The sequence below is a fragment of the Ochotona curzoniae genome, unplaced genomic scaffold (assembly GCF_017591425.1).
Source record: "Ochotona curzoniae isolate NIBS_2020 unplaced genomic scaffold, NIBS_Ocur_1.0 contig_21, whole genome shotgun sequence".
Taxonomy (NCBI): domain Eukaryota; kingdom Metazoa; phylum Chordata; class Mammalia; order Lagomorpha; family Ochotonidae; genus Ochotona; species Ochotona curzoniae.
In genome coordinates, this window is record NW_024465322.1 from 7,936,536 (window position 1) to 7,961,588 (window position 25,053).

The 25,053-nt window shown below is 39.0% G+C and overlaps 1 protein-coding gene across 1 annotated transcript in view; it reads right to left on the minus strand.

Moving 5' to 3' along the window:
• PDGFC (platelet derived growth factor C) overlaps positions 1 to 25,053 on the minus strand; it is a 111,775-nt gene that overhangs the window by 36,793 nt on the left and 49,929 nt on the right. The window contains exon 2 of the mRNA XM_040971320.1: positions 13,793 to 13,988. Within this exon, the coding sequence (XP_040827254.1) occupies positions 13,793 to 13,988 (196 nt within the window). The remainder of the gene's footprint in view (positions 1 to 13,792; positions 13,989 to 25,053) is intronic.

Consider the following 25,053-nt stretch of genomic DNA (forward strand, 5'->3'; position numbering starts at 1 on the left):
CAACCTTGGGTTACAGACTAAGTATTTAAGTGTACAGACGAAAGCCCTCGAAGGAACAGAAAATGCTTTCAAACGCTTATCAGTAAATGCAGACACAGAGCTGAGCACGCGGCCTGGCAACGAAGATGCTGGTCGGGATATTCTCATCCCCCCATCAGAGGTCCTAGGTTCAGGTGCCAGCGGTGCTCTCAGATGCAGCCTGGAGGCAGCAGTGATGGGTAACCTGTGGGAGGGTTGGAATGAGCTCCCTCTGCTTTGGCTCAGCCCCAGACAATGTGGGCACTTGGCGAATGGACCAAAGATTCTTGTGTACCCCCTTTCTCTCTGCCTCTCAACACACATACATTTTTAAAAGAGAAAACCTTCAGTAGGAAAGTTCTGCTAATGTCCAAAGAAACATGTAATTCATTTTTATATAAACAAGGGTAAAAAAAAATATATTGAAAATGGAAGATAATTTTCCAAATGATAGTAAAAAGCTAGTCTAAACTCTACATGAAAGTACTTTGGACTGACAATGCTAAAATTTTTAAATCAAAAAAATTTCACTCATAGACTAAGAACATGGAAAAAAATTTTAAATATAATATATCCTTTAGGGGATCAAATAGTATTTAATATTCTAGTATGGGGTTTAGTTGATGAATATGAACAAACATTAGGGAAAAAATTCATGATCATATGAGAAAACCTCCTAATGTTCATAGAAAATGGAATTTTAAAATATTGTGTTGTAAAAACATTTCTAAATCCATGAATAATTTTTTTTCACAACATATATTTTCCTTAACCTTTCTGAAAACCACTGCTTGCATAAATTTAACTTTTTAATCAAAATTAAAATTTTAACCAAAAAATCTTCCACACATTCTTTGAGGAGCATTGGCCTTTTAATAAATATTGAAACAATTTAATGTAGTGAATTACAGACAATTTTGAATAACAGGTAACTTACAGCTTATGACAAAATATCGTTTTTCAGGAACCAACTGCAAGCACTATATTAAATAAAAAATTACACTCATTACAGTTAGACTAATGATAAGACTGGCCATATTCAATACTGTGTTTCAATTTTTGTAGGGTGCGCTAGCTGATTTAAGAACAGGAGACAGATTGACTGTTTCAGGAAAAAATTAGCCATAGTTGACAGCAGATCCCATTTAAATATGGTGTTGGGTAAGCACCAGGGTTGGAAGAGACTGATGCAATAGGATGGCAGAGCTCGGAGAAAGCTGTGATGAAGTAAGTTTTACCCCCGGGTAGTTAGCAGTTGGTGTTAAAAGTGTTAAAACTGTTAGCAGAACTTCAAAGTGTGTCCAGTGCTTCTAGCTTTTTAAAACTATCTGGACTGTTAGGACAATTCAGCAAACTAACTGAATATAGGAACAAAATATGCATATAAATAGTCTATTTTCGTGCTAGATTAAAAAAATTTGCCCAAAATAGAATAGGAAAATGTGTCTATCACAATGTCATCTTGATAAATTTATCCATTTTATACAGACTTTTTAACCAAAATGGATGTATACATAATATTTAAATTGAGTATGCACTCTATATCTGAAGGATTTTAAAAGTAATTCTAATTTTTAGTTTTTAAGCTTCTAACAGATACACAGTAGCTCATCTATACAATCCTAAGAATCACAGGATAACCCCTTCCTGCCTCCTTCTGCTTCCCCTCTCTCCTTTGCATCCTTTACCTCTCTCTCTCTCTCTTCAGTTTTTAAGATAATACATTTTTTATTCACAGCCAAGGGCTTAATGCTCTAATTTCAAGAATTCATTTGGTTAAAAAATAAATAAATAAATAAAAATCAACTTCAAAATACACATGACATTTGCTCCATCTCATAAGAAATCCATTCCTTATTCCTTATCAGGTATAGTTCCATTCAGAGTTGTTCCAACAAGTGATAATAGGAGAGGCATCAACAAATGTGGCCTTAGCAAGCTGATGCCTCCCCACCCCCCGCCCCCAACCCTTCAATGCCAGCATTCCATGTGGGTACTGATTCAAGTCCCAGCTGCTCCACTTCCTAGCCAGTTCCCTGCTTATGAGCCGACAAAGTGGCGGAGGATGGCCCACTGCCTTGAGCCCTTACACCCATGTAAGAGACACCTGCCAGATACTTTTCACTTTGATTTCTTGCTCTGTGAAAGCAGCAGCGTACTGCTGCAATAAGTGCCAGCATCCTGTCATTTCCACTCCTGTTTATTTGGAAGGTTCATATGTTCACTTATTCCTTGAAGCTTCACTTTCCCTCATTGCAAATTCCAAGAGCCAATCATACATTTCCTGCTTTAATGTTATTTGTTTTCATTGACAATAATAAATGTCTCAAGACCATAATATTGCTTTTTTAGTTAAATAGAATGAAATGCATACCACATACCATTTAATTTACAAACTCATCCATAAGATTGGATTATTACCCCATAGAGAGAAAACTGAGGTCCAACAAACGTTAGTATTAATTTACATATTTTGATATCAATGTTATACAGCTGGTTCTACTGTCACTTAGACTAGAATCTAAAATAAAGATATGAAATGTAAACGTCTTATCTTCTGAACATAAGTTTCTTGAAGTCAAAGATCACCTTTGGTTTCTTCCCTACACGTTTCTAGGCCATAACTGCGATATTACTCCAGTGGTTTGGAATTCCCACACTGACCGTTCTATTTAGTTTCCTTGAGAACTTTTCAAAAAGTAAAGGAAAATACAAAATAAAGCAATGTGAATCTTCTCCCTGTTGCCACCACCAACTTTCCCTGGGGGAGCTAATGAAGCACAGGCAACTTTCCATTCCCCTTGAGGACCTCTGGGTGGCTGAGTCATTGTGGGCTGCTTAGGGCTTTAGTCACTTGTGAACCTCAACTTGGGCGAGACAGCATATTTCACCAGACGGTAGATATGATCACGCTTTTTGGTACAGCAAGTCTGGCCCTCAGAGTCCTGTCATGGATTAAGAACGTACGTTCTAGCACCAAGGGATGAGTAATGGGTTCCAATTACACACAGCAGCACATTTTCAGTGAACAGACTTAGAAATCGTCCAACGGTAACTTTCAGAATATGGAACCTACCGACGGTTCTCCACGTTTTAAATGCACGCTAATGACATCGCTCACCATCAACACTACCACCTTCCCTGCTTCCTTATGGATGCTTCTCTGCATTCCAGCTCAATGTGACCTCTCAGAGAAGCCATCTTGGCAGCCAGGATTGCTAAGATAACAATAATAAATGCTTTTGCAATGTGTTTGTACGGTTGCTACCACATTCACTGGTACTTCAAATAGTATTTTGTATTTACGCTTCCTGTAAAAAACATCCTGGAACTCAGGGACCTGAATAATGTTTGGATCCATCATAAGCAGCACAATATTTTGATACCATACACAGGACTATCAAGTGATAGATGCACAAACGCATGACTGAATTCATAAATGTATAGTATGCTATAATAAAAATGTATATACATAGATAAGCAGAGTAGGACAAAAATTATGCATGGAGAGTTGAAATATCTCCATGTAACCTATATTTATACTTTTGGACTTTTCCTCTTTTTTTTTCTCTCTCTAAACTGGTTATAGAAGACCCGGCTAATTTTTCACAAAAATAATGCAAATGCCTTTTCAAAAAATAATTCTATGGTAGCATGTTGCATAGTAGTTGTGCATGTTCCACACTTGGTAATCTGGTTTTGTACCTGGCTCTGAATCCTGAGCTCTCAGCTTTGAATTCCTGGCTCTTCGCTTTGGCTCCTGGCTTATTTGGAAAATGATCCAGGTGATGGGAATTTGTTCTATCAAATATGATTTCTATAAAAGGACACTAGATACTATTTATAATAATAAATTACACAGGATTGTTCTAGGAATTCATTCTAGGGTGAATTATTCTTCATTTTCCAACTGTCACCAGGGTAGCACACATTGTCTGTTTTACATATCTGCCTGGTTCCTCTGCTCATAATGAAGTCTCGTACCAGGCTAACACTCGTAGCTGCACGCTGTCCTCACAGCCTCCCACAGTGCCCATATAAACCGCAGTCATTTTCCTCCTCCCTGCACACCCAGTTCTCTAAACCGATCCATGACTTCTCCTTTAAAACTGCCTTGTTTATCACACCACCTTCCTCAGACACAGCCTGGTAACCAAGTCACAGACAAAGCCATCAATGGGTAGTTACCGTCCCTGCGGTCAAACCAGGACTTTTAATAGCATTTACTTCCAATACAGACCAACTGTTCAAACCACATTGTGAGTCATCTCAGCCAAACCCACATTGCAGCTGCGAATTGGGGAAGGTCAGTATCAATGCTGGAAGTTTCTTGGCAGCCAGCCAGGGGATGACCTCCTACAATTACAGTTGATTCTCCACCTCGTGGTCTTTAACATCGCATGATCTCGTCTCCACTTCTGTCCCCCAGTCCTTGGGAATTCCCACTGGTTCATATGTTCCCTGAGGACAGGGATTGTCTAATTGCCTCCCCACCACTGTGCAATAAATGCAGGTGACCTCTGCTTATAGCTCACACAACAACTCAGACCAGAGCATAATTAAACTTTAACTGTGCATCGATTTAGAAACAGCAGAAAGCCCTAAATTCCAGTTATCAAACAGTTCTGGGATGAATGGAGTCCAGGGATAGGGTTATAAAGTATAAAGCTGCAACTGTTTTATTGTTACAATCATGAAACAGAAGTCAACTGTTAATGTATGCCTGTATCACTCAATGATATACATTGTTTATTAAAGTATTATTTTAGTTTAGCTCTATTATGAAAGTGAAACAGATATAGACAGAATCTTTTTTTAAAAAAACAGATTTGTTAATTTTTATTGCAAAGTCAGATATACGGAGAAGAGGGGAGTCAGAGAGGAAGAACTTCCGTCTGATGATTCACTCCCCAAGTGAGCACAATGGCCAGAGCTGTGCCAATCTGAAGCCAAGAGCCAGGAACTTCCTCCAGGTCTCCCATGTGGGTGTAAGATCCTAAGGCTTTGGGCCATCCTCGACTGTTTTTCCAGGTCACAAGCAGGGAGATGAATGGGAAGTGGGGCTGCTGGGATTAGAACCAGCACCCATATGGGATCCCAGTGCGTGCAAGGTGAGGACTTTAGCTGCTAGGCCACCACACCGGGCCCAAGACAGGATCTTTTTCTTAAGCTTCTCAACTCAGGCTCCCAGTAACTTCTGAGCATCAGACAATGAAAGCTCTCTGCCAGCAGCCTGCAACCGTCAGAGGTCGTCCTCCTCTCACTGTTTTTTTTTTTTAATTGCATTTGTTTTTTTCTTCTTTGCATGCTACTACGTAGAAGTAAGATTGCTATTTCTTCAGTTTGCTTTTGTCTCATAGGCACTTTCCTCATATCACAAATTTTGAGAATTATAAACCAACATCTGAGTTTTGACAAGCTTAAAAGAGAACTGTCATTTGCAGTTGATTTCAAACAGTTACGGTCACTTTTTTGGGAAGTTCTTAATCTAGAAAAACAGTAGGTACCTTGTGATTAGACAGTATTTTTTTTTTTACAAAATATGCTGGGATAACACACAGTGCAGGCCTCATTTCCACTGAGATTAACCCCAATGCCTCAGCAAAAAAACAGTGCCTACCACAGACCTCTGAAATAATTTCTGAAGCCATAAATTATGACTGGTTCCATTTACACAAATATTTTGATATCATGAACCAGCTTGCTTATTCAAAGTGACGGACAGAGACGGAGAGCTCTGGAGAGCGAGGTCAGGTCGATGATGTTGCTGAACTCAGTGTGTGGAGCTGCTGGTGAGAAAGGAGCAGGGGGCTAAGTCAGCTGCTGGGGAGACCTCAACAGCTATTCAAACCATCGCCAAGTGCTTCAGGAGTTATGCAGAATACCCCTAGGGATGACAAAGAAATTCATGGATGACTTTCATGGACGTTACGTCTTTTACTACTTACTTCATAAGTCAGGGCAGCATGCTGAATCCAAAGGATTTTGGCTACTTTCTCCTCACGTTTAGAACTTTTCTCATGGTTTTGAGACATGCAATTAAGAGTTAGAAGTTGGCAAGAGACAACGAAATACCTTCATTTCTAAGCATGGAAGGTTTTGTCATATTGACTTTAAAAAAAAAGACTCATCTAAGAAGTTGTAAACTCATGCCATCAAAAATCTATGCGACAAGAGTAGTGCCGGCAGGAAATCTCTCCATTTCTCTGTGCACCGGGGGTTTGACCTTGACGTCCAGCTCTGATATCTTCCCCTCAAGACTTCCTCTGAGGTTCTAACAGCTGGGGACTAGAACACATGCCTGTATTTCCTGGTATCCCAGAAAGCCTACTGATGCTGAATTGATAGAAAATGACCAAAACTGAGCCAGACAGTATTTCCACAGCTGCATTAAAAGCATGCCACTCAACCTCTGGCTCTCAGTCATTAGAACCGGAATGGCAGAGGAAAAGATTACTGCAAAGGGCCAGAACCTGCAAACTCCTCCTTCACCATGCACCTTGGGGGGAACATCTATAACTATCATCTTGCCAATTGTAGCTCAACCGGGAGCTGACTTACATAAGGATCCGCCATCAACAGCTGGCACTTTGTACAAGTTAAAACTACCAGAATCCCTTGCTTTACAGCATTGCCTTGTAGTACATTTATTCCACTTCATGGTATTAGATGATCTTTCCCTAATATTTTCATCATTCATTGCAATCAACTAAAGGACTTTCTCCCTGAATTCTATGCAATGTTCTTATGTATGTATTTATTTATGGACCTATTTATCTGATAATACCAAGAGAAAATGCTTTTTTTCTCTTTGATATTTCCAAATCATACATGCTACCTATTTCTACTTTCCTAGGCAGTAAGTCTCCAGGGGGCAGCACTGAGGCTCCCGTCCTTGATGTGAGCACATGGATATGTTATTCACACACTTCCTTCTGTTGGAAACGGAAGGGTACACATACTACAAGAAAGCCAATGAAGTTGGAAAGTTGGTATTTAAGCAGGTGCAGTTCGATCTCTTAGCTTCATCTGGAAAGATTTTGCTAAATATTAATTTAAGCTTTGTTAATTATATAACAAAACTTATCTTTTTTAAAAGTTATGTTTTCTCTTTAAAATCTCTGTGACCAAAACCTTAGCAGAGAAATCAAATGGCAATGAAAAATAAGTCCTACATCAATATCTGCCGGTATTATAAAACAGAAGTGGCTCAGCGTGATGCCTCAATAACTAAAATGCTTGCCTTAAAAGCACGGGAAAGCCATATAGATGTTGGTTCATGTGCCGGCTATTCCAGTCCCTGCTTGTGGTCTGGGAAAGCAGTGGTGGACAGCCTCAATCTCTGGGCTCCTGCACCCATGTGGGAGACCAGGAAGAGGCTCTTGGCTCCTGGAATCAGATCAGCTCATCTCTGGCCATGGTGGTCACTTGAAGAGTAAATCAGCAGACAGAATATCTTTCTCTTTGAATCTCCTTTCTGTAAATCTGCCTTTGCAGTAAAATATGATAGTAATAAAATAAAACAGAGAGAAGGCAGTCTATCAACAGTCAGAGGGATAGAAATCCACTGCCAGACTCCCTCAGGACTTATCTCTACCCTTCCTCAACTAACTTCGTGACTCATATACAGGCATGCTATCCACACACACACACACACACACACACACACACACACACACACACACACACACACACACACACACACACACACCTTCCACAAGCAGCCTTAGTTTCTCTGCTTTGGACCAGAAACCTCCATGAGACATATACTTTATTTAGAACAAGATATATTTCAGTGTTTTCCATACCAGCATTCTTGGCATCCACAGTGGAAGAACATCCACTGTTCTTCCTCCTACCTGTTCCACCCCAACACTCTCCATCACATTGCTTGCACGTACAAATCTGACTATAAAAGTAACGGGATTTTATTTGTATTTTGGAAATATCTTCAACAATGTGAACACTTAATTTTTAAATAAAAGATGATTTTGAGACGCATGGCACAACTATAAAAGAATGTCACACATCCCAACAAATTCTAGCCTATTAAAATACAGTTATCAGAATGACTCGGGTTTCGAAGAACTTGCTAATTTTTAGACTTGAAAAAAAAATTTTTTCAAATGTGATCATTTATTATAACAAATTCTAAAGGGACACCTATTTGAGATCCACAGCACCTTTGTGGAGAAGACTCGACTTAGGCTTTACAGAAACAAAGCATTAACGTCTTCCATTTAATAGTGAACATGTATGTCCACTGTCCTTCTATGTTCTTACTACACGTGTGTGGACAGAAGTTAAGCGGATACATCCTCTTGGTACTTCACTATTAGAGCTGCTGGGTACGTGAACGAAAAACAGTTTTGAATCTCAGGATTCTTTGCGAGGCAACTAACCCAGAGAATTTGAGAGCTGAGAGAAGAAAATCCGCCCTGGCCCCCTGGATGTCTGTTGAGATCTGACCTCAAGGGCGTCGCCTACTGAGGGCCAGAGGACACTGCACTGGAAGCTGGAGGGCAACTCCACTACGCTGGGGAGACCCCAGGTCAGCAAGTCATTTGAAGATGAGTCGTTGACGTATTGAGAGGAAAAACAAGCAAAATAACAAAAAATGAGAATGAAGGTGAAATAAAGAAAATACCAAACAAAAGTATAACCACTGAATACAAACAGACTCATCTGAGAAAAGCTGTTCTTAAGAACATAATTAAAGAAGCTAACTAATCCTGCCCCCCTCAAAAAAGAAAAAGGATTCGGAAGGTGAGAAAAAATGGTTGGCTTGAAAAGGAGGCACATGAGTAAAGATAAATGCAGATTAGACCAAATAATATAAAAGAAAAGCAGTGCAGTTAAAAAAAAAAAAGAAAGAAAATGTAATCCTTAATCACTACAGCATATGATTGTAGACAGAAACAAAACCTGTCTGGATAAAGAGGATTAAAAACACCTACTCTTCCCAAATCACTGGCCACAGAACCACAGCTTTAAGGTTCTAATGTCTCAAGCAAAAAGATAACTCAATCATGGATCCCACAGGTGGCACAGGCTCAACTATTTGAACTGAGTCATCAACCCCTTGCTGTAAGACAAAGGAGACAATCAGATCGCCATATAAGTTGCGACCAAAACTATTTCATTTACTTACATTAATATTAAGCATAATAGACGTAAGGTGTTTTCTTTTTCAACAGGGAAAGTTAAAAGCAATGCACAAACAGAAATAAATCTCCAATGCACTGGTTCACTCCACCAAATATACACAGGGGCCAGACCAAAATCACAGTCACTTGAGTGGCATGGGGCACGGGTCCAACAACCCAAATGATCACCTGTTACCTCTCAGGGTGCATACTGGTAAGAAGCTGAAACTGACATTAAACTGGAAACTGAACCAGCCACTCATACAGGATGCAAGCATCCCAGCTAGTGGCTTACCTGCGAAACCGAGCACCTGCCTCAAGCATAATAAACATTACACGAGAACTACAACATTAATAGAAATAAATAAAGCTATTGGGGCCCCTGCCATGGCTCAACAGGCTAATTCCCCACCATCCAGTGCTCCTTTAACTACTGGTTCTGTCCTGGCTGCTCCACTTCCAATCCTGCTTGCTCATGGCCTGGGAATCAGCCGAGAATGGCTCAAGTCCTCAGATCCCTGCATTCACACGAGAGACCTGGAAGAAGTTCCTGGCTCCCAGTTTCAAAGCAGCACAGCTCTGGCCACGGTCTCCATTTGCGGAATGGGCTAGCAGATGGAAGAACTCTGTAAAATCTGCCTTTTAAATAAAAATAAACCTTTCAAAGAATTTTAAGAGAAGTAAATATTACTAGATTAACCATGAGAAACTGATAAATCCATTCAGTCCCTAATGCTTCTTTCAGAAACTGATACATCAAAGGAAATGAAAACAGGAAAAAATACAGATGGCATGATCATCGCAAATGCTCAGGCTGATGCAATGGACACCTAGACCCTACACATTCATGTAATCACATTCATGGGTTAGAATTAATATCATCAAAATGCCCACCCCCGCCAAATTGGTTTGCAGATTCAATGCAATCCCAATCAAAATATTACTTGTATTCTTCTCAGGTCTAGGAAAAACAACCCTAAATGTTATACGGAATCAAAACAGAGACCAAGTAGTTAAGGAAATCTTAAAACAACGAAAACAAAAGCTGGAGGCATCACAATAGCAGATTTCAAAACATACTATAAGGTAGTTAAAATCAAAACACAATGGTTGTCACACATAAACAGACTTGGGGACCAATGGAACAAATCAGACACCCCAGTAATTTATCCACATATTTATAAACAACCCATGTTTGATGAAAGGTCTAAAACTATTCCCTGAAGCAAAGCAGTCTTCAACAAATGGCCAGAATGGATGTCCACAATCACAAGGATGAAACAAGACCATACCTTACACACTATACAAAAATTAGTTCGTGGTAAATCAGACTCTAACCCTAAAACTTAAAAAACATGGAATTGCTAGGGGTAAACACGGCAAGATATTCATCCAGGCAGATACTCCTTAGACAAGACCCCAGAGGTGTAGGGATAAAAGTAAAATTTTACAAGTTGAGAAGTTTCGGCACAGCAAAGAAACACTGTTAACATAATTTGGATGTTAACAAAATGAAGAGGCAAACGACAGATGGGACAACATATCTGCAAACTATATATCTGGCAAAGTGTGTAATATCCAGAACGTATAAGGAGTTTGAGAAATTCAACAACAAAACAAGCAACCCAATTATGAAAGAGCCTAAGAAATGAACAGGCATTTTTCTGATGGTCAATTTCATCATGGAAAGAGGCTTAGAATTACTCGCCATCAGGAAAATGCAAATAAAACCCACAATGAGGTTTTACCTCACCACCCTTAGAATGGGCGTCTCCCAAAACAAAACAGTAATGAATACTGCTGACGATGTGGACAAAATGATTCACTGGGGGTGGCAATGCAAACTAGTATAACCTTTATGGAAGACACTGTGGAGATTTTTCAGAAATCTGGAAATAGCTCCTCCATACAACCCAGCCATTCCACTTACTGGGAATTAAGTCAAAGAAATGAAATTTCCATAATAAATAGTTATCTGTATTGTCCGTTTCCAGAAGCTCCATTCATAATAGCCGGTCACATGGAACCAACCCTGATGCCCACCACCACTACATCTCCAAAGAAAATGTGATGAAAGAAAAGAGGAGAGAACGCTCACGCATAAAAATGAAAGAAATCATGTCTCCTGCAACAAAGTGCATGCAAGAGGGGATTACACTCATGAGATAAGACACTATCAAAAAAGGTAAGTACCTTCCCATTGACTTGATGCATATTAACATTGAAGCACATCTGAGATCTGGTCATTTATAGCCCCTTTCTATGTAGTCTTTCCACTTACTACTTGTTGAATTCTTAATTTATTGGAGCTTTAGGCTTGCAATAACAGTAAACTGGAAGAATACAAACAAAAACTGAAAAGAAAAACAAGAAATGAGGAGGAAGGGCTGGAGCAAAAAACAGAGAGAGAGAGGAACCGTGGCAAGCATATTTTTGCTCACAAAAAAAATGTATATATGAAAGATGTGAAATCAATTCCTTCCACATGCATAAATGAATTTAATTTATAACTGCAAAACCTCATAGAGAGAGGCTATATGTGTAGGAAAAATAGTTTTGTTTTATGAAAAGTTGCTCATAATTTAGAACATATTCTCTGAGTTATGTAATTCCGATTTTACAGAGGCTCTGTGCCTCTCACTGCTTTTACATTATTTTAAAATTCAGGAAGCCATAGATAATGGAGAAGAATGAAATAATTTTTGCCTGGAGGCATATAAACTGTGCCTTGTGGAAACTCAATCAACTTTTTTCCCACTGGGGAAGAAGCTAGGTTGATCTAGAAATTTCCATATTTGTTTCAATATAACAAATCAAATAGATATGCCTGTTGTTTGGATGGCTGAACCGAGGGAGTAACTGATTATTAATAACACTATCTTGCAAGTCATAACAGAACCAAAAGTTTATTTCTCTGAAAGGAAACAGACTAACTGCCAAGAAAGCAAGACTAAGAAAGAAAGAATGCGGATGGAGCCAGTGCTGAGCCATGGCAAGCAAAGCCGTCACCTGTGACACCAGAAACCCATATGGACACAGGTTCGCTTCCCGGCTGTCCCACTTCCAATTCAGCTCCTTGCTAAGGGTCTAGGAAAAGCAGACGATAATGACCCAAATTTGGGGGCTTTCCAAAATTCTTCTTGGAAGAAATTTCTGGCTCCTGAGTGCAGCTTGGTCCCGCCTTGATATAAAAGATCTCTCTCTCTCTCTCTCTTTCTCTCTTTTACTCTCTGGCCTCTAAATAAAGGGGACCCTACTGATGCACACAATTCAATGAGTGCTACTAGATTCCATGGGAAACAATCACCCAAAGCAATATTGCAAAAAAATGAGTTTTAGCCTTTGTTGGATATAAGATGTGAAGGTGATCTAGAACATTTACTTCTCCGATTTCTCTTCATTGTTTCCTTATCACAGAATAAAATGTGGAATGACACAACCTCCTAATGATAAGATAGCCCCTAGTTCTCAAAATCTAGAGTTACAGATGTAAGAGGGGAAAAAAAAAAAAAAAACAGCCATGAATTGCCTAGTCACATAAAAGGGACTTGAAAAAAAAAGTTACTATGTAAATACTAAAGATAAAAAGTGTGATGACAGTAAGTACAAAGTTTATTCCATGTGCATTGAAATATTTATCTGGAATATACCATAAAATGAAAATTCTCTTTTAACTTTTATATCAAAGCGAAAATGAAGAACCCTGCAAAGAAGTTCAAGTAAAATATTTTTATGATATACAAATGCCACTGAAGTGAAAAATCTTCAGGAAGACCACCCAACCTTGACAAGTGTATTCGTATGGGATTTAAAGAGCAATATTTGTATGACAAACAGTAGGTGGTCTTTCACACGGGTGAAATATTCCAGCTGACTTTAGTTCACGAGTGTTTCTAGAATTATGGGGATTCCTACCTGGCAAAACATAGCATTACCCTAAACTCTAAGTTTTATTTTTTGAACTCTATTTCTTCTTTGCGATGTATATTCAAACTTCACACACATGTGTCTGGCATACGTGTGTCTGTGTGTGTTTGAGAGAGAAAGAGAGAATACGGGGTTCAAGGTAATATGAACTCGTAGATACAGGATTTTCTTTTAACAGCTTATCCTTCATCTTGTTTATTTGGCTGTCAGAAAGCTCAAATATAAGACTTTTAACACTAAGGGAAACAAGTTTTCTGGCAAAATTCCACTCATTTATGTAGCTTCTTATTCTCTATGGTTTAAATGGTTTTACTCTATATGTAACAATACATTCTAAAAATGTAGAAGGATGAAATTAAAACACGTTTACTTTGGTGTAAAGAAAGTTGAAATCAACACATAGTCTTATTACACATTTTGCATAACTTTTGATCAACTTTCACATATTACTTATCATGCTTTCTTAAATCATTCTAGAAGTAGATAGAAAGCCATGGAAGTATATGTACATATTCGGGTCTTCATATTTCACACACAGAGTTTAAAAAAATTCAGATTTCACACACAGAGTTAAAAAAAAACATACATGACGTGAGGTCTGATGTTTCTTAGGTCATGAGAAATCAAGCCGCCTTTGAAATCCACAGCCACGAGGCTATTTGTAAGACCGCAACCACGGATAGTAGAGTCTGTCAACTTACTTGCATATGTCATCTTCTGGGTCTTCAAGCCCAAATCTTTCATCAAATGTAAGCTGTATGCACATGTTTTCTTCTACAGCTACTAATCTCCATACCAAGACCGTGTTTCTCGGGTAAGCGTTGGGAAAGCGTGGGCTGTGGATACTTCCATTGGTAGAGACACTAATAGTTCTCTCATGCTGGGGATCATGTACTCCTAAAAAATAAACAAATAAATGAAAAGACTCAGACACGCATTTACAACAAATATTTCCAGAAACGGATGCTGTGACAATAAACTTTATCTTATTTTGTTTTTAGTTGTGTTTACGTCGTTGACAGGGATGCACACACTTAGAGGTCTCTGATTTGGGGAGTGAGGGTCAAGGCGAACTGGAAGGTGGATGGGACAAATGTTCCCATTTTTTTTTCCTCTCTCTCATGTCCGCAGGGAGGGGAGTGGAGGGGGTCACTCCTTGCTATCAAGTGACATCAGCACCTAGGGGTTGGGGACAGTCATATGATGACACTTCAGAGATCCTGATGGAGGAAAGAGTATTCCAAGGACGTTACTTGAGTGTTTTTCTTTATGTAAAACAGTCAGAGAAAGATAATCTTCCATTTACCAGTTCACTACCCAGATGGCTACAACAGACAGTACTGGGCCAGCCCAAAGCTAGGAGCTTCAGTTGGGTATCTCATTTGGGTGGCAGGGCCCCAACACTCAAGCCATTTTCCCACCGCTTTTTCCAGGACCTAGCAAGGTGCTGAATCAGAAATAGAATAGCCAGGACTCCAACTGGAGCCTACATAAGACACAGCTGTAGCAGCTGCTGGGTTGACTAGCCAAACCACATCATCAGCCTCCAAAATATCTTTTTTTAATTAGCTCGCCGTTTGACTCCTGCAAAGTATTGATTAGGCATTACAGACTATAAACGAAGTGTCATCCTTTGCACTATTTATCCAGAAATAAAGACTATTTCAACGTTTTTAAATAAAAATTATTTACATTTGAAAGGACAAGTGGATTAGCATTAAAAATCAACTATCAACTGTTTTGGATGCCTAAAAATCACAAACACTAAGTTAAGATTATAATTCCTAAGAATTTGTGAAATACGAGTTATATGATAAACATCATAATTTATTTCCAAAAGTACCAAAAAAAGAAACTGAAGTGTCCTAATTTTAAAGCTACAGAGCTCTAGCCAATTAGTTACACGAAGAGTTGCATTCATCTTATATTTGGCATGAAGACAATGAAGAAAAGAAATGTGAGACCTTGGGCTGGTACGGTAGCACACCAGGTTAAGAAGCTGCGGACAGCCGCTGTATCTGAGCAACGCACTGGTTGGAGTCCCAGCTGCTCCATCTCCAATCCAGGACCCACTGGTGCTTTTGGGGAGGAGGCAGCTGATGGTCCAAGCACTGGGGCCCCTGCTATCCACATGGGAAACTCAAATGTAATTCCTCAAACAGGGTCAAACGTCTCCGTTGCAGCCACTTGGGCAGTAAACCACTGGAAGGAAGATGTCACACCCCGTCTTTGTCACTCTGGTTGTTAAACAAATTAATGAATGAATCTTTACCTCCCCCCAAAAAATAAATAGATAAATTGAAAAGTTAGCAATGGAAGCACACAGGAGGAAATGATGAGTTCTTCTCATTGATCATGAAGTGTCAATACACCACATCGCACAGCATGTACTGCGTTCTACCTACTCTGTTCTTAATGCTTCAGAAATCGGAATGACAAAATAAGCTTACTGGTGCTCTAATATTTGGATTCACAACTTCTAAGACGCTCACAGTTTCCCATACACTGGAATTCTAGAAACATCAAATCCCAAATGATCTTGAGATTCAGAACGAAGTCAACGTATTAGTCTTAATGTATTATCACAAAGAAACAATTTACACCGCACAGAGGGATGAAGATAAGGAAGTGATGAAGGAGCCCTCGATGTTTTCCCAGGTGAAGGGAAGTGAGTGCAGCTTCCAACACACAGGCCACTGTGAACACGACATCCACTAAGCTATGTCCTCAGAACCCTGGGGAGAGACACGCAGGCACAGCACAACTGGAACTGCTAAGGGGAGAGAAAGTTTTCTTACACCCATCTATTAGTTACTAATAAAAACGAACTCAGGTATTTGTGAAGTATTTATAAACTAAAAAATTAAGAACGAATATTTGCATGGTCTTTAGAGGGAAAAATAAATCTCTTTAAACACAAAATTTCAATAACAAAAAACTAAACGCTCTCCTCTTCAACTCCTAATATAATTTTTTGAAAGATTTATTTATTTTTATTGCAAAGTCGGATATATATAAAGGAGGAGAGACAGAGAGAGGAAGATTGTCTGTCCGATGATTCACTTCCCAAGCAGCCACAGTAGCCAAGGCTGTGCCGATTCAAAGCCAGGAGCCTGGAGCTTCTTCTGGGTCTCCCACACAGGTGCAGGGTCCCAAGGCTCTGGGCCATCCTCAACTGCTTTCCCAGGCCACAGGCAGGGAGCTGGATGGGAAGTGGAGCCAGCGGGATTAGAACCGGCATCCATACGGGATCTCGGTGTGTGTAAGGCAAGGACGTTAGCCGCTAGGCTATTGCAGTGGGCCCTCATATAGTTTTGTAAAAATTTTCAAAAGCCCTAAACTAATATCTTAGCACATAAAGTCATGTGCTCGAATACAGCTGGATAACTGTTTATACTTTTATATTTGGAAGGCCACCATGGGTAGGAAAATTCAACTACCAACTTAGTAGCTTGGAAAAATCTTTTTTTGCATATAGATATATCTAGACAATCGTTTAACCCTGACAGTTTCTCATTAGTGTTTGTGATTTGTAAAAAAAGCTGTTCAACACTGAACTCTGCAGTGAGATTAGACAGATCACATTGTTGCTTTAGAAGACCATTCATTCGCCTACTTCTCCAACATCCAATCTCATAAGGATATGAGTAAGATGAGTCTCACTTTATTTAATTCCTTTGGATATGCGCTAGCAGACTGTAATGCAGTGTGTTAAGGACAAGAAAACCATAATTTAGACTAAATTCTGCAGCTTTCTCTTCACTTCCTGACTCTATTAGAATTTTCTCTTTCTTCTGTGAACTTTCATTTCCCATAAGCATTTAAGCAAGCAATTCCCTCCTTTTTTCTCTACTCTGTATCTTAGGCTCCCTTTTCTTGTAGGTTTTATACCGGTGTGCTTTTATCTCGATAGTAGGCAGACTCTAAGAGACTCTCCAGTGTCCTTCCTTCTAGACTAATTCCCTCCTTTGAGTATGAGCAAGCTGATGGGCTATGACTCTACCACCATGACAAGTTTAGTTTGAATGAAGCAAAAGTCAGGTGGCTCTGGTGGGTCTGACCTCATCAAGTGAGCTCCTACCAGAAGTTGGGTCTTTCTTAAACTTTGAGAAACAAAATGGAGAAAAAGATTCAGCAGAAGGGGGATTCCCTGGTACTGACTGCGTAATCGTAGGGTACCATGTGTCTGACAAAAGCAGCTGGACGAAGGATGCTTTAGAAGCTAAGAACCCTCCATGGAAATGAGACCCCAGGCTTGGAAGATGGTCTCCCAAGCCCGAGGAGAGGAATCCTGCTGGGCTGAAGTCTTCATCTTAATCTCCTAGGACTCTCTTTACAAATCCAAGCATGGTCATGTTTATCCTTCCATACATAATCTAGAAACCCACATTACTGTGGAAAGATTTGAACTTTATTTTTATACCCTCAGTCGCAAAAGATCGTAGCTAAAATGAGTCTACTGAAACCTGTGCTTAAAAAGAACCTTTTTCGTGTAGAATCCATAATGTCATTAGGCTATAATTAAACATAATTTAAAGATTTAAGAAATCTAGGCCCTGTTGTCATAGAATTGTAAATTTCCTTTTTAAGATAAATTGCTGCTCCCTCCTCAAATTCATTTCAAATGCAATGAGGTTTGCCACCACACACATGATTTACAAATGCCTGTAAACATTTTATGTAAATCTCAAGCCACTAGGCCTATAATTGAGGAAAAAGTAAGAAGCAAACATTAAGTTCTACCAAATTAAGATTCTGCACCGAACAGTCCATTGCTTTCAGTCATCTTTCAAAGTACATAATTTTACTAGTATTTTAGGGACTAGCCACATATTTAATGTCTTGTGACTATTTTATTCAATGTTTGCTATTCCAATGTTACAGCAAAAGTACTCAAATTACCACTGAACTAAACAAATTATTAAATTATTTACACACGATCTTAGCAGTGCACGCCAACAGAATAAATCTTGTGTATCTGAGAGAACGGGTGCAACATGAAAAGTGAGATTTTACATAAGTGCTAAAAGTTAAAAATTGCAATTAGACACAATTTCATACCCTGCAAGACTCCTCTGATGATGTAAGTTTTGAAAACATAAACAGAGAAAACTTAGAAAAAGAAGAGGAAAGCCTTTATTGCTTAGTATTTAAACTTCCATTATTACAAAAATATGACAATACACTATATAGAAAACCCTGATGCTGGGAGTTTGCATACTGCATTGTATCCTCACATCTGGACATAACAGTCTCCATGGCGGAATAGAGCAAGGACAGGTTTAAACACACGGAGAAATATTAGCCAGTGGGGAGTAAAGAGGGCACTATGCTTCTTTCTAAGAGAAAAACTTTTAGAAACTTTTATTGAAGGCTAAAATCATTTCCCAGCTCTTAGCGCTGCCTCATACCTTGTAATAACAATATAAGGAAACTTGGTATCTTGAAGCATTGTTAAAAATCACTGCTAGATTTCTTCAACATGTCTCTATTTTGAGTTTCCACATACAAAATAAAAGCATGATTATGGAAGACAAGATGGCAATAATTTTTCTAACCTGTAATGACACAAGACAAACATTCAGCTGTACAAATGTAAAATCAATTCAAAGCCCTTAGCTCATTCCATCTGTTATTAAATATTCACCCTTGGGCCCGGCACGGTAGCCTAGTGGCTAAAGTCCTCATCTTGCATGTCAGGATCCCATATGGGCACTGGTTCTAATCCTGGCAGCCCTGCTTCCCATCCAACTCCCTGCCTGTGGTCTGGGAAAGCAGTTCAGGACAGCCCAAAGCCTTGGGACCCTGTACCAGTATGGGAGACCCCAAAGAGGCTCCAGGGTCATGGCTTTGGATCAGCGCAGCTCTGGTCATCGCGGCCACTTAGGGAGTGAATCTTTGGATGGAAGATCTTTCTCTTTGTCTCTCCTCCTCTCTGCATATCTGACTTTTCAAAAAATAAAACAAATGTTTAAAAATATTCATCCATACACATGTTTATATTACCCCACTGGAGAAAACATGCTTTGACAATTTTTTTTTATTCCATTAAATTTTGCATTATTGCAGACATTACAAAGAAGACAAAGGCAGAATGCTGGAAGAGAGACGAATCAGGAGCAGTTCACATTACAAAGAGTTAGACAGTTGAGCATTCCTTCCATTTTTTTTCAATATTTGATCAACTGTTAGCTGACATCATCACTGCATTTGGAAAGTTAACACAGACGCTTAGACACTTTACAATATCCTCAGCTGCAAAGTGCGTATATATCAAACAATATTAGAACGGGGAAAACGTGTGGTCACGATAAAGCACAAACTCACACTATCCTTTAAACAACCAAGTTTATTGAAGAGAATGTATCTCCAGCCAAGAACCCAGGCTGTGCAGGAGAATTCACATTTGCCCACTTGAGATCCACAATGACCATGAATTTAAAACATTCGAACTGGAGTATACCAGTTCCCTGTGTGTTTCTTGGCAGACACTGCCCACTTTAATTACTAAAACCTTGACAGGAAGATGTTTAAATATGCTCAGTGCAAAAGAACTGTAACGAGAAAGCAATTCAAGCTTACTCTTTCACAAGAAAAAGGTAAATAATGCCATCGATTTACCCCTTTAACAAATCATTCAAATCCATTGAAAATTCTGTTTTATGTTAAGCTCCTTCAAAACAAATGAATACTAAAAAATAATAAACTAGGAAAAGTTTTATTTTAGTCCTAAAACACACAGCTTAATAATCCTGAAAATTAGAGCTTACTACTTTTTTGAAATAACAAATAAGTAAATATTTTACCTTCAAAGACAAATATAATATATGGAATAAGCCTGTAACCTTGAGAGATGAAAAGATTAAAAATAATAACAAATGTTTACTTCTATACAAAGTATACTCTCGTAACTTGTATGTTATTAAATAATGTTAATAATACATTTGCATAAGGAATCTTTCATATTTATAAGTTTCAGTTGTAACAACATCTTTGGTTTTAGCACTAACTCTAAATGCAATATCAAGATTAATCAGTACTATTATTTGATCAGGCTGCCCCTTAGACGATAAGTCTCAATAAACCATATTATTGAATATTCTGAGTATTATGTCTTGCTAAAGAAGACCGTGTGCCCAACCTACCCCTAACCTATTCCTCTCCCTAAAATGATGCATACATACAAAAAAGTGAGAGTTTTAAAAGGAATGAAAATCATAAATTAATTTAAAAAAACTACTTGTGGTATTTTGGTGAGAAAAAAAATAGGTTTGCTTAAATAGTATTTCTCCATACAAGGACATTTTTGAATGTTGAAAATCACCCAATCATATCAAGGTATTCCATTTTGACTCACGTTATTTTTTCAGGTAGCTGGTCAATAATGAAGACATGCATAAGCACTTAAGATTGTTAAGTATCCCTCATTCTAAAAGGAGCAACAGGGATTCTTCAGCAACAGCTGGATTTATGACACCAATTTTAGAATCAAGCCAAAGACATGGGGTAGCAGAACCCCAAAGGACAAGCTGAAGCTAAGCATGAGACAGACTCAAGAAGATATACATATTTATTTGAAATAGGCACTCAATTTTATGAAGCCCACCAGAAGTTCCACTTGCAAGAAGAGATTATTCTCTAACTCTCCATTATCAGTGTTTGCTGTCAACATGATTCAAAAATACCAACTTTCTTGTCTTCTGACCTCAGGGTAGACTCTGGGCTCTCTCTGTCAGATTGGACAATGTCAGATGACACAAAGAGATCTGAGAATCCCCCTCCATGGCATCCACACTGTTTATGTAACGGTAATCCCAGCCAGAAAACACACCAGCTGCGTTCATGACCTCCCAGCAAGCGAACAGACCTGTTTGGACGCAGTATTTCCTTGAAAATTCTTGCCCATGAATCTAAATGTGGTCTTGCAAACTCTCCACCCTGTTCCCTGTAAGGCTACTACTCATTCTTCTGAAAGAAGAATTTTTTAAAAGCGGGGAATGGGGGCTGGGCATCAGCCAGAATCAGGCAGAAAAGGACAGGAGAACACCAATGGGGCAAATGTCCAAATTACATTTAATCCAGTTGCAGCAGTTATAAGAGTAATAGTTATCTTGACAAATGGTTCAGACTGCATTTCTCAAGTTGACATAGAGCATTTTAAAGAAAGATATGCAAAGCTTATGCCTTAAAAACACTGCAGTAAACATCCAAACTATTTGATAGAAAGGGCAAGATTAGTTACTGCAAGTCACCTAATCATCAAATTATTTGATTTATAAAAAACTATGTCATGCCAGGTTTGATCATAGTGCCATAACTTGTGAACCAATGGAATTTGAAACAAAAGAAAAATCCGATCGGGAAATAAAATATAAAATTTGCAAAAACTGGTGTAAATATCTGTCAAGCCTTACTCATTAATTACTGAGAAAACTTTTATTGAGTACTCTCTGCCAAACTAAAATACACACAAAGGAAGCATGGGAAAAAATCCAAGAAACATTTGGATAATAAAGCATCTTGAGAACCATAGTTCTATTCTCTTTGAATCATAATAGTTACAGCATCTTGCCAAGTGAAACTATTTTTAACATGTCAGAGAATGCACAGAAACAAGAATGTCAACATTTCAGTAAGCACAGGATAGATGAAAGATCATTATGAATATAAAACACAGCACTTAAGTATTGGAATAACTCAATGGAAATGCGTTACAAAGACAGGGGAGACGACCACTATGAAAATAAGGGATCCAAGGCTGCATTTGTTTGTACTGACGAATCAGATAGGAGTATTACACCAACTTAATAAATTATTTTGCTTTAAGACCACTTGTCATATTCATCTTAAGTATGTAAGAATAAAATGAGTGTATGACCACAAAAGCTTAAGAATTAGAGTAAATAAAAACACACATTTTGCTTACCTTTTAAATGTTCTTTCTCCTCTTTTCTATGCCAGTCCAGACGCTTGGATATAGTTCCTCCCTGCCAGCAGATGGAGATAGTAAAATTGAGTCTTTGGGTGACCTCAAATCCTATTCTAGGGGTGCAGAATCTTTCATTTCAGATTTGGAAGTATAAAAATTTGAATGATCAAATAGACAACATAAAGATTGTAAAAAAAAATGATTATCTGAATCGAATGAACTTTCACTCATGATCGTCTGTACTAACTGTTAAGGGAGAGGGTCTTGGCTGGCATAGAAAAGAATAAAAGAAAGAGCATTATTTGGGAGAATAGCTACACCCCGGATTCTTCCTTCTTCCCAGAATTTGTTCATTCATTCAGCTACTATCAACGATAAACCTGCTGCAAAGCGCTGGCACTGGCCAGATGCTCTCCTGGGCATCAGCTGTTTAATCTCATCACTCCATGAAGGAGCACTTGTCATGTCACAGTATCTGGCTCCAGAAACTCCACTGAGTTGATTCCTGCCTGCCCAGTCTCTGCAATCCATCAGACAGCTCATCAAGGCTTCTAGGGGCCAGGGAGCATTCGTTTCTTCTTGAGAGGGATTTTGCAGTTGGACATTCATTCACTACTGTTAAAATTTGGTTTGTTTCCTTTTGATTCAAGTTTACTACAAGTACAAGCACTCCAACAGCTTTTGAGGAAGAAATTTATAAACCTAAGTGTAGCCATTTTTTTTTTTGTGAAGACTCAGTAGGTCATCGAAAATAAAGCATAATTCAGGATATAAACTCATGAAAATGTTCTAGCTTGAAAACTACACATGTCTGATAAAACTTACATGGAAAAGAAATTTATAATTGCTGAAGATGGTCTATAAAAGCAATAAAATTATTAACATTTCAAAACCCTAAAGAAGAAACAGGTATGTATCTTTTGAAGATAAAGAACCAAAATGAAGAACATTAAACACTGAATTGTTATGCATGTATGAAATCATATTTGATCTTATGAAATAATTTTTCTTACTCTATTAATTAACTTGCTGCGTTTTCCATCAAATGAAATACATTCCTGATCCCTCTCGCAAGTTCAAGTCTCAAAGGCCTTTGACGCTCTTTACGGCACATGTTAAATTTCATGTCCCTAACTAGACTGGGAAGTGGTTAAAGCCACAAAAAATGCCCCCACAATCTATTATTTTACAATATTCCATGTGGATGCCACTGAAAACACACACTCAAATCACGTGATCTTTGAGAAGCTATGTTTTGGGATAGCAGATACGTTTAAACACACATCCATCCTAGAACAGCTATGAGTTTAAAGATTCATCCCTACCCTACATTTTCCTAAAAATTCTAATGTTGACAGCATGTGTACATTCTCATTTGATGTAAACACAAAACGTGATTTTCTACGAACCTCAGTCCTACGACTGGTGCCTTTGTCTCACTTGACTCCTCGCTAACTAGTGGTTCCATACATGCAGGACAAACCATCTGAGCAGAGCATCCACCTCTGACACCTCACTTCCAGAGGGATTCTGAAAGCCCACATCCTCCTGGGCCTTCTAGTGGAGCAGTGCTGTTTTGTATATCTCCAAAAGCGTGGCAACAACTGGGCCACTGGCAAGTCCTGACATCCCCGCAAGCCACACACAAAAAGACATGGTCTCTAACTGAAACGTGTTAAACACCTAACAACCGTTCTATTTCCATGGCAGATTATTTCCTGAGGGGCCAGCACGATGGCACAGTGTGTGACGCTCCTCCCTGGGACGCCAGCATCCACAACATGGACCACAGTTTGACTCCAGACCCAGATCCCTAACATTGCACCTGAGGAAGTGGCAGGGTTAACTCAAGTACTCAGGGCCGTGCTACATGCACAAGAGACCCAGGTACAGGCCAAGGAGCTTCCTGGCTGTTGTAGCTATTTAGAGGGAGAATTAGTGAAAATAAGAACTAGCTATAGATATGCCTCTTTTTCTAAGTCAGCATTTGATAAATCCTTTTTTTGTTGTTGCTTTGTTTTTACAAAATTTTCATTTATTTTATTTGAAAAAGTTAACACACACAACCCAACTGGCAGCCCTGGACCAGGCCACATCCAGGAGCCAGGATCTTCATCCAGCTCTCCCTTGTGCACAGCAAGGGGCCCAAGCACTTGGGCCATCTTCTGCTACTTTCCACAGGCCAACAGCAGGGAGACGAACCGTTTCCCATGGGATTCTGAAGTAAGAGGCAGTATCTTACCACCTTGTGCCATCAGGCCCGCCCCACAAATAAACTGGAGAACTCTTCAAACAAAAACATTCCACAAAATAGCTCTTCAGTATAAGGAAAAAAATGCTTGGTGACCTATAGCACAAGCGAATATGATTTTGAGGAATGCTGTGAAAGTGTAACACAATATCTTCAGTTCAGAATAAAGACCCTAAGGCCCTGACGAATGAATCCAAGGCTGAGGCACGCACAGTCCAAACACAAGGACCTTCGACAGCAGTGGGGTCCACGTGCCCAGCAATATCTGCTGAAAGCATGGAACTGAAAGGTCTTGTCATTTAACAAATCAAGTGAAAACTATGAGCTTTGGGCAAAAGACAAGCCTCAGTGATCACAAAGACTTTTCCCTTCCTGATTAAATTGCCTGAAACTGTCACTTCTGGAGAACACCCCAAGGGTGGGGCCCATCAGTGATTGCCTGCTACATAGCAAAGACGGTATCTGCTGAGACACGCTACTGTTATCCTGTGGACGCTTCCAGCAGACTCATACAATAGACAAAGCTGTGGTTTGGCCAAATACTAGACATGAAGTATACCTCCTATCTAAAAATGAAAATCAACAGCCAAATAGCTCTATAAATTAGCTCTAGCTCTGATACCTGAAATTAATCTGAGGGATGCTCATAAAATGCGATGGATGATGACAAAATAGCTGTGCAGTACACAGTGAATAAGAGTGTCTAGAGTCATAAGTTAGAGAGGAAAAGTAATATACATCATAAACATGACCTGTTCCAAAGAATCAAGAAAGTGAAATAG